The sequence below is a fragment of the Phascolarctos cinereus genome, unplaced genomic scaffold (assembly GCF_003287225.1).
Source record: "Phascolarctos cinereus isolate Bilbo 61053 unplaced genomic scaffold, phaCin_HiC Scaffold_4;HRSCAF=312, whole genome shotgun sequence".
Lineage (NCBI taxonomy): Eukaryota > Metazoa > Chordata > Mammalia > Diprotodontia > Phascolarctidae > Phascolarctos > Phascolarctos cinereus.
In genome coordinates this window covers 262,331,068-262,341,899 of record NW_027555847.1, presented here as the reverse complement: position 1 = coordinate 262,341,899, position 10,832 = coordinate 262,331,068, and the positions used below count along the sequence as shown (strand labels likewise).

Below are 10,832 nucleotides of genomic sequence, written 5' to 3'. Positions count from 1 at the left end.
GCTGAGAGGAAACAGGATATTTGTGCATATTCTGAAGTGAGGGAAAGGGTCCCTACATTTATGCATGCCTGAAAAGCAATAGGCAAAGAATATTGCTCATATATAATCCACCAGGAATGCATGTTCTAAGGACTAGGACCTCACGGGCCAATACCCAATTATACAAGCAATATCAGTTTATTTACATTACCAGAAAAGGATTGCACTTCCAGTTCCAAAAATCCTAAATAGCCAATATATCCTTCTATACATTAAGGAAAAATTTATGCAAACTAGACATTATGGAATGCATTGTGGCAGCCAAAATTTAGTTGGCACTAAAACAGGGTATCAGGATAAGCCATTTGCTAGAAGCTGAGCTTTGGATGAAGTTGGATTCTAAGGGTTGGAAGTGAAAAGGGAGTGCATTCCTGGCAAAAAGGACAGCCTCCGTAGAGACCCAGAGGCAGGAGATGAAATTCTGAGTTCTGAGAACAACAAGTAAACCTGTTTAATTAAAATAGAAGCTTCACAAAGGAGACAAAGTACAAAATACCTAGAAAAGTAACTGCAGCCAGATCATTAATGACTTTAAACTCCAAAAAGAGAGCTTGTATTTTATCCTAAAGGCAAAAAGAAGTCACTGCAGTTTCGTGAACAGAGGACTGGTGGGGTCAGATCTGTATTTTAGCACAGCAATTTAGTGGCCATGAGGAAAATAGATTGGAGAGAGGAGAGACTGAATGGAGGGAGACCAACCAGGAGGCTGTTATAATAGTTCAGGCGGGAGGAAATGAAGGCCTGAACTAAGATAGTGGTCATGCAAATGGGGAGAAGGGGACAAATGTGAAAGATACTGGGGAGGTAAATTAGACAAGACTTGGCAACTCATTGGAGAACAGGGAAAAGGCAAAGATGGCCACACATATGAATAGCACATTCCATCATTTTATTAGGATGCACACTTACAGAATTTGTTCTTTTGTTGAGATAAACATTTGTTGAATACTCTCCTAAAATGTTATTTTTATTCATCAAGGTAATGAAACCTCAACTCAACTTTATAACTGTTGTTCTGTTGTTTCTTTCAGTCGCGTCTGACTCTTTATGACCTCATTTGGGGTTTTCTTAGCAAAGATACTAGAGTATTTTGCCATTTCCTTCTCTAGCTCATTTTGCAGGTGAGAAAGCTGAGACAAACAGGGTTAAGTGACTTACCCAGGGTCACACAGCTACTAAGTGTCTGAGACTGGATTTGAACTCAGAAAGATGAGTCTTCCTAACTTCAAGCCCAGCATTCCGTCCACTGCACCACCAAGATGCCCGTAACTTTAAAAGAGACACAAAACACTGTATTTTTGGGGGATATCAGTGCACCCCCAACAAACTCTATGTGCATACCTGTGAAGATGACTCTGAGATTGCAAACCTGAGTGATTGGGTGTTCCCCACCCCCAATAAGAAATAGAAAAGTTAGTTTTTAAAAAGGGGGGTTTTAGGGAAAAGATAGTGAATTTCATCTTGAATATGCGGAGTTTGAAATTTTTATGTGACATCTATTTGGAGAGGTCCAATAGGTGATAAAAGACTAGAGGTCAGAAGAGAGACTATGGGTTATATGGATCTGGGGGGTGGACTAGAACTCTTCTAAATCTATGGTCCTATGAGCTGTAATTTCTGGGAATTTGGTAGCCCGGTGGATAGAGCTTAGGAAGACTCATCTTGAGTCCAAATTTGGCCTCAGACAATTATTAGTTGTGTGACCCTGGGCAAGCCACTTAACTCTGTTTGTCTCAGTTTCCTCATCTGTAAAATATACTGGAGAAGGAAATGGCAAACTACTCCAGTATCTTTGCCAAGAAAACCCCAAATAGAGTCACAAAGAGTTGGACACAACTGAAAAACGACTCAACAACACACCACCACCTCAATGCTGCACCAATACATCAAACTTGTATCTAGAACTCAGAGATGGAAGAGACCTTAGAGATACCTAGTTTTATCCTCTCATTTTACAGGGAAAGGAATTGTGGCTCAGAGAGAGCAGTGACTTGTCACATAGTAAAGTCAGTGACAGAGTCAGGACTAGAAGCCATTTCTTCAGATTTACCACTCAGGGCTCCTTCTGATAATATATTATTTCTGAATGAATATTGGGCTTTATTGAGATGAGCTATAATCCCCTGTTCGGAAGAACAGATGCTGATTCTCCAGCCAGAGGACCTGGGTTCTGAATTCTGTCTCTGATGCCTAACACCCAGGTGATTGTAGGCAAGTCACAACCTTTCTGGGACTCAGTTTCCTCATCAATCAAATGAGAGTATTGGACTAATTGGTCTTTCAGGTTTCTTTTGGTTCTAGATTCACGGTCCTACAACTTTTCTTTTCCCTCTGGGACCAGGAAGTCTTCTTCCTTGAGGTTTCCCCCACTAATTTAAGGGGCACAAAGAATTTCTTTGACATTGCTGTCATAAGTTAAGCATTAGGGAAACGGAGAGTTCCTTTAAACAGCAGTTCACTGTTATCTCATTTGATCCCATAACAACCCTGGGAAAAAGGGTGCTAGTATTATCGCTATTTTACAGTTGAGGAAACTGAGGCAAATAGAGATTTTTTTTTTTTTTGAGTTGCCCAGGGTCACACAGCTAAGCGGTATCTCAGGCTGCATTTGAACTCCGGTTTTTCAGAACAGAGAACCAGAGTGCTATCCACAGCACCGCCTAGCTAGTATATAAATGTGGTATGAATGTAGACCACAGAACGTTATTGCTACAAGGGGTTAAGAGGCTTCCTCAGTTCCCTCCTCTCCACATCCCCAACCCCTCCTCGCGCAGCCCTCTCAAACGGAGCAATCGCGCATGCCCCAGCCAGGCTCGCCGCGCCAATCAGGAATAACGGGAGCTGCGGCCGGCGCGAAGGCCCCATTCCAAGGAAGCTTGTCCCACCCGGCGCACCGTCGGTCTCTACGGGGCGTTCTAGAGACTCCTAGCTACGCGGGCTGCGCGCGGGGCCCTCGGAGAGCCATGGCTGCAGTCAACCCCACCGTCTTCCTGGTGATGGTGAACGGGCAAGTGGAGAGCGGCCAGGTGAGGGGTACCCTGGACCGACGGGCTGGCGGGCTGGCCTGGGGGAGAAGGAGGAGGGAGGGAGGAGAGAAGGAAGGCGGGGCCTCGTGGCCACGCCCCCGGGTCAGCTAGAGACGCTTTCGTCACAGCCGCGGCCAGCGCTCCCCCCCCCCAAGACGTACACATACACCCCTGGACCCGCAGAGGAGTCAAAGCATACAGGCACGAACTTGTACTCACACGAGTGTCTGACACACACGTCCCTCTGCTAAATTAGAGGACTCAGTCATACCACAACATAGGCCCTCCCCTTTACCTTCCCCCCCCCGGGTTGCAAGAGACTCTTTCCCCTCCCCCACCTTCTCTCCAGGGGTCACTCCCCCTCCCTGCCTGGATCAGAACCTGCCCCTCCCAACATACGGGACCCACCCCCTTTTGTAAACGGCCACATAAACACGAGCAGTTATGGGATCATAGATCTAGAGATGGGGGGGCCTTAGAGGTCCTCGGGGGCCAACCCCCTCGTTTTTCAGATGAAGAGTTGGGGGATGGAAGGGCTGGATTCGAATTCAGGCCCTGTGCTTGACCCCTTGAGGAGGCAGAAGAGAGCACAGCCTTCGACTTTGTGCTGGCCCCCTCCCCCACCTCCTTTCGTTTGTGATCTTGGCCCCCCACTCCGGCCTTTCTCTTCCAAGGGCCCAGATGTTGGTGTAGGAAGAACCCTGGGCTGGGAATCAGGAGACCCGGGTTTTATTTCCAGCTCTGCCATATAGTCTTGGGCAAATCACTTAGTCTCTTGAGATGTCAATCAGTTTCCTTACCTGTAAAATGAGCGCATGGGGCGTGATAATCCCGTTCCCACAACTTCGAATGAAAGTGCTAATTTGTGTTCTGCACATTTAAAATCTTACACACCAGTAGAAATTTAAAGACCAGGAGATTAAAAAAAATAATATCTGATCCTAGAATCAGTAGGGAGCTACTAGAATTACTGACCATTATTCTAGAAAAATCATTTTGGTAGCTGTGTGGAAGATGGATTGGAGGGCCCTGGATTCAGGAGGACCTGAGTTCAACCGGCCTCAGGCACTTAACAGTTACTAGCTGTGTGACCCTGGGCAATTCACTTAACCCCACTGCCTAGCCAAAAAAAAAAAAAAGATGGATTGGAGAAGGGAGAGACTTGAGACAAAGAGACCAGTTAAGAGGCTAATTCAATAGAGATGATAAAGGTTGAATTAGGTGAGATATTATAAAAGTAGAAATGGTAAGATTTAGCAACTGAAGACTATGTGGTATAAGGGAGAATGAGGATTGTAAGATAATGCCAAGGTTGCAGATCTGTATGATTGTAAGGATGATGGTGTCCTCAACTGAAATAGGGACATTCAGAAGAGAAGTGAGTTTTGGGGAAATGTAATTCCGTTTTGAACATGTTTGAGATTATCAGGGTTAAAATATCCAATAGATAGTTGACAGTATGGGATTGGAGGTCAGGAGGGAGATTAGGACTGGATATGTAGTTGGGTAGTCATCTGCATTAAGATAACAAATCCATGGGAACTGATGGAGTTACCAAATGAGAGATTATATGAGAAAAGAAGGCCCTTGGGACACTCCCACAGTTAGGGGATGTGATACCGACAATGATCCCACAGTGCAGACTAAGGAGGAATGAACAGGTAGGAGGATAGACAAGAGACGACAGTATCACTGCAATCCAGAGAGGAGAGAGTCATCTAGAAAGAAAGGTGGTCAGTGCTGTCAAATGCTTCAGAGGGTTGGGCAAGAAGGATGAGGATTGAGAAAAGACCATAAAATTTGGCAATTAAGAGATTATTGGTAACTTTGAGGAGAGCAGTTCACTGGAGTATAGAGTCAGGGATGAAGAAGTTGATAACCTGATAACCTGGAAGAATGGAAAATAGCAAAGTTTGTAAATAGATGAGTTTGTGGGGGGAACTAATGTAATTGCAAATCATTCATGCCTGCTTATCCTGTGTTATTTTCTTTCCAACTAATCAAAGTAGGGAGTGGGGTGGCTTACTCACTAGTCATTGTCCCTGAACTACAGAGCCTACTGTGCCTAGGTCAGGTTATAACCTCCCTGAGTGGCCCACAACCCAGGCACTCACTTAGGAGATTGATGGCAGGAGATGGCCCAGTAGGACAGTGTTGAAAGAGGCTGGATGGTTGTATTGGAGAGAAGTCCAAGATTGGCTGTGGTGGGGTTTCTGATTGTTTGATCACACACCTTTTAGGGTCAGACCCTTTTAGAACCATTCCATAACCCTCATTTTGGAAACACTGGTCTAGAATAGACTGTATGTTTGACCCCAGGCTAGGTGATCTAAAATCTCTCAACTTCATATTAATTCAATAATCAGCCTTTTTGGTAGCCCACAGAATATAGAAGAGAAATGTTGAATTGAAGTAAAGCACCTTTTGGTTTCTTTTTAAAGTTTCCTGAATTTAATGATCTCTACTGCAAGTATTGTTTCGTTTATGGCCAAGACTGGATACCAACATCTGTAAGTTGAACTGTAAAACTTTTCAAAATTGTGTTGTTTTTTCCTCAGTTTCCCCTCCTTACGTTTCTCCCCATTTCTCCCCCTCCTTCCCCCCCTTGTAAAAAGATAAAATGTCTAGAGTCAATACCCTAACATGACATGATAAAAATGGACCATTTGTTGACAGGTAATATTTATTAGAGGAGCAGATAGGTGGCACAGTGGATAGAGTGCCAGGCCTGAAGTCAGGAAGACTCATCTTCCTGAGTTCAAATCTAGCCTCAGACAGTTACTAGCTGTGTGACCTTGGACAAGTCACTAAACCCTGTTTGCCTCAGTTTTCTAATCTGTAAAAGGAGCTGGAGAAGGAAATGGCAAACCATCCCGGTATCTTTGCCAAGAAAACCCCAAATGGGGTCATGATGAGTCCAACATGACTGAAACAACCAACAGCAACAACAGGTATTTACTACACACACTTATACTCAAGGCTTTGTTCATGAATGACCAGAAACAGTGAACCTCTCACTCACAGATCTGATCCACCAAGCTTAATTTCATCAAAATCTCAGTGCAAGTACTAAGAATCATTATTCCCATTTATCTCATAATTACCAAAATGCAGTGTAGTTTAAATTTTCTTTTTATTGGTATCTTTTGGTTTTTATATCACCTCCAAGAGATCTATCCTTTTAAGCAAAGAATATGAAAGAAAAAACAAACAGTTCAGTAAAACTGACTGACATGTTGGAAAGGTCTGATGTAAGCAGTGTGCTCTTCTGTCGTGAAACGAGGTCAGGCACCTTCTCATCTCATTTTGGGGCCAAATTTGGTTATAATGATTTCACAGCATTCTGTTTTAATTATTTTGTTGTTAATGTTCTTTCCATTTATATGCTTATAGTCATTGTATATATTACTTTATTGGTTTTGCTTACTTCATTTCACATTAGTTCATATAGATACTCCTGTGTTTCTGTATATTCATTTACATCCATTCTTGTTTACAGCACAATAACAGTATTTTACATTCCTGGACCACAATGTATTTAGCCATTCCATAATACTTGCTACTACAATTATATATTTTGCATGTGGGGCCTTTGATTTTATCATTGACCTTCTTGGAATATAGGCCTACCAAGAGGATCTCTGGACCAAAGAGCATGATTATTATTTTGGTTACTTCCTTACCATAATTCCAAATTGCTTTCCAAAATAGTTGGAAATTCACAGTTTTGCCTCCAATACACTGATGTGCATGTCTTTTTAACGCTTCCAACATTGACTATTCCCATCTTTTGTCACCTTTTCCAGTTTGTCATATGTGAGGTAGAATTTCATTTTTTTAAACTACGTTTCTTTTATTATTAGTAATTGTTATATGACCTTTAATATTTGGGTGGGTGTCTCCATTTTGAGCTTATTGTGTTGGGTAGTGTGAGACGTTGGTCTAAAACTAAATTCTCGAAGCAATTTTAATTTTCACAATCATTTTTGTCAAATAGGAAGTTCTTCCCCCAGTAATTTATGTTTTGGAGGTTTCCTGAACTCAGTTATCCAGTTCAGTCATTTCTGATTTTTTTTTTGTCTAGTCTGTTCTACTAATTCCCTGACTACTGTTTGGGTCTGGCCATTTAGCCACGTTTTATTATGACCTAGCTCCTATTTTTCCATCTTTTCTTGAGGAGTAAAATGGGAGGCTTTGTTAAAATCTAGGCAGACTTACATGTCTAATCTTGCAGTTTAGATCAAAAATGGTCATAACATTATGTCTGAATGACTATTTTTGTAAGTAGTACCAAAGTTTTATGGTTACTGCTTTATAAGATATTAGAGGTCTAGCACTGCTATCCCTCCTTGCTTTATTCCTACTTATTTTCATTACTTCCCACGATGTTCTAGATCTTTGTTCCTACAAATGAGCATTGTTTTCATTTTGACCATTTCTGTAAAGTATCCCCTTGGTAGCTTGATTAGTATAGCACTAAGTTTGTAAACTGCTCTTTTTTTCCTAGGGCTTAGAAGAGGGAATATCTCAAATTACTTCTAAAAGCCAAGATAGACAGCGAAGCCTGGTGTGGAACTTCCCTATTGATATCACCTTTAAAAGTACTAATCCTTATGGCTGTAAGTAAATATTGGAATTGAAGCAAGATATTAAAACTGGCTTTGGAATGGAAAGTATTAGAACTTTAGACTAATGCCCTCAAGTGAAGTCTGGAATGTCTTAAGCCTAAACTGGACACGATTTTGCTGTGTCTCAAGTCCTCTTATTTTCAGAATTGAATATATGAGACACAGGAGCTCAGAACTGTGACTCTGGAAGGAGGAATAGGAGTTTGAATATCGAATTGAAGTTTTAAATATTGAATAGGAGTTTTTTAACCTTAAAATGCCATCATTCCATTAGTTAAAAAAACAGTAGGAGATGTTGGATTGGGGACATACTTGAAGATTTCTCAGTTTTGCCTGCTAGGTATAGTATTCTTAGACATGTTGGATAAATTGATATTAAATCTTGTTTGGGTTTTTTTTGTTTTGTTTTTAAATAACAAAAGCAGTATAGTCTAATGGAAATAAAACTGGATTAAGAGAGTCAAGTGGCCTCTTTTAGTTCTGGCTGTGTCACCTGTCTGTGACTTGGGCAAGTCACCTAAATTCTGTGCTTTCAATTTCCTTACTTGTAAAAATGGGACTAATAATAACTCATGCCTTACCTGCCATCTTGTGAGAATCAAATGGAATAATGTATGCAGAAGCATTTTCTAAACTGTAAAATGCTGGGTAAATATGTGCAAATTATGATAACAATTGTAACCTAGTTCCCTTTTATAAAGTGCTTTTCCTCACTGTGCTATTAATTAGCTTGCTAGTTTTCAACATTTCTCATGAAATAGTTTGGAAATGTTTTGTTACAGTCTATAATTCCAGGCTTTTTTAATGAAACAATAGAATTTGTGACCTTAGAGTTCTCTTGGGGGCTGTACATGCATAAAATATTTTAATTTTCCTTAGGAAAATATTTCTCTAAAAACAGTGGAAGTGTCTTAGAAGAACTTACTTAACAAAAGGTAGTTTAAAATAGTAGTATTTTTATACTAGGTTAACATTTTACTTAACTTTTAATATATTTGTTTATAGTAGAGGTGGGGAGCCTCTAACCTTTGACTTTAATTCATCTTGTTCTCCTTGGCAAGTAGCAAGAAGCAGTATGTGTTCATAGTTGGGAAAACAACGTAGTTTTCAAAATTTTTAGTGGCAGTCTTCTAAAAGTCCACAAGATGGGGATATTGCATGAAAATCTCTGGGTTGGGGTGTTTCTGTGTATGTGTCTGTATGTATATCTGGGTCTCACTGTTTTTCTGTCTCTCCTTTGTGTCTTTCTCACTATTATTTCATGCCACATTTCCCTTTGTTCCTATGCATATGTTGCTATGCCTCTTTGTCTTTGTGTATATCTCTATTTTCTCTGTATGTGCCTAAATATCTCTCTGGGTTTCTCTGTATTTCCTTCTGTGTCTGAGGAATTGTCTGTATAAATTTCTGCCTCTTTTGCTTACTACCTGTGTGGCCTTGGGCAAGTCCCTTCCCTGGACCTCAGTTTTCTTATCTGTAAAATGAGGGAATTGGACTAGATAGCTTCTGAGATCCTTTCATCTTTCAGCTGATGGTCCTAAGAGTGAGTGATGTGATCATTGTCATCTTCTAAGGTTCAAATTTGGATCATTAAATATTAAGGAACAGGGATACAAGGAAAAGGTCCCCCCCTAAGCCAGATATTAGTGGGTTTGGGGCACGATATTCATAAAGGATAGGTTACAGCATTCTCAGTAGTAGGTAGGACTGACTAGACAGAAGGCATGGTTAACCTAGCCAGGGACTAGGCGTAGGATCCAAAGTTAGAAACTTTGCTAACTAGCAGGGAGAGCTTTGTGAGGTGAGGGAGGGTATCACTGCACAAAGAATATGCAGAGAAAATAATTGCTTTGACCAAGAAGCCTTGAAATCTGTGTTGCTGTCAACCATTCCTACCCCATCCCCCACCACCAGGCAAAAGTTTCTTTCCTTAAAGGGATATGGCTGCTATAAAAACTCAGGACTCAGGATTCCTTAAAGGGAAATAGTCCTCTTTTTTTTTTTTTTAAAAAACTAAATTGAGGGGTTAGCTGACAGTGGAAGGTCAGCATCTGAGTTGGTTCACTGGAGGTGATTGCTCTTCTCAGTGACCTCTCTAGGCTAGGAATGGAGGTCTTGTACACCAGAGTCTTATGAGGTTGAGAACACTCAACAGATGTATTAATGAAGGCCATAGGAGAGAATACCTAAGAACTTTTTAAACCCAGAGTTTGAATGTGGCTGCTGCAGGCTTTGGGCAAACTGAGGAACCAAGTTAGGTAAGAATATTTAAAAGCTTTTCTTAAAGTAGAGTTGCAAGCCAAGATTTGGTTAAGTGGTGCTTGATAACAAGCAGAGCTTAGAGAAAAGGTACTGATAATTCCTTAAGTGTTGCTTTAAATGGTATTTTCTCTGAAATTTTCATGAAGATGTCAGTAAAATATTGATGCCATTGTTTGATTAGAAAAAAAATATATTCAAGTGTGGAATTATAGGGCTTACATGTCAGTTATCCATGACTGAAGAAGAGCCTGGTGACGTGAGTCAAGAGTCTGTGAGTCAAGGCACTGACACATATACCTGAATATATTAACATATTTAGTAGGATGTGAGCTTCTTGTGGGCAAGGACCATTTCAGGTTTTGTTTTTGTGACCCCAGCACCTAGCATGGTGCTTTTTTGTGTTGCTTGGTAAATGTTATTTTATGGCAGGTAGTATGCACAGAAGGAATTAAGTAACTGCCAGTTAAGGAGCATGCCTTATGAATTCAATCTCATTTCAATAACAGTCATCTTCCTGGGGTTTCTCTCTCTCCTTTATCATGTATATGTCATTACACATATAGATATAGCTTTAGCTATGTGTATGTATATGTGTACTTATACATGTATAATGAACTAACTATAAAATAATTATTTACTATAAGTTTATACTTTCTGTTTTATTTTGAAATTAGAGCAATGTTTTATATTTTTCTCCTCTTAATTATCCCTAAATCAAACCAAAAAATTAAATTTCATATGACTTCTGTGGCCCTTGATGGGTGGATTTTTTTCTTATGCTTCAGTGACTTTCAATAGAAAAAATCTTCTTTGTTCCTAGTTTATAAAAAGCCTTTGTTAAATCCATTGTCTGCTGTTGTGCTTGACATGAATTGAT

The 10,832-nt window shown here is 40.5% G+C and overlaps 1 protein-coding gene across 1 annotated transcript in view; it reads left to right on the top strand.

Annotated features, from left to right (window-relative positions):
- The first annotated feature begins 2,854 nt into the window (after positions 1-2,854).
- B9D1 (B9 domain containing 1) overlaps positions 2,855-10,832 on the top strand; it is a 32,732-nt gene continuing 24,754 nt past the window's right edge. Inside the window, exons 1-3 of the mRNA XM_021004593.2 lie at positions 2,855-3,065; positions 5,507-5,575; positions 7,573-7,684. Of these exons, the coding sequence (XP_020860252.1) occupies positions 3,003-3,065; positions 5,507-5,575; positions 7,573-7,684 (244 nt within the window). The 5' untranslated portion in view covers positions 2,855-3,002. The remainder of the gene's footprint in view (positions 3,066-5,506; positions 5,576-7,572; positions 7,685-10,832) is intronic.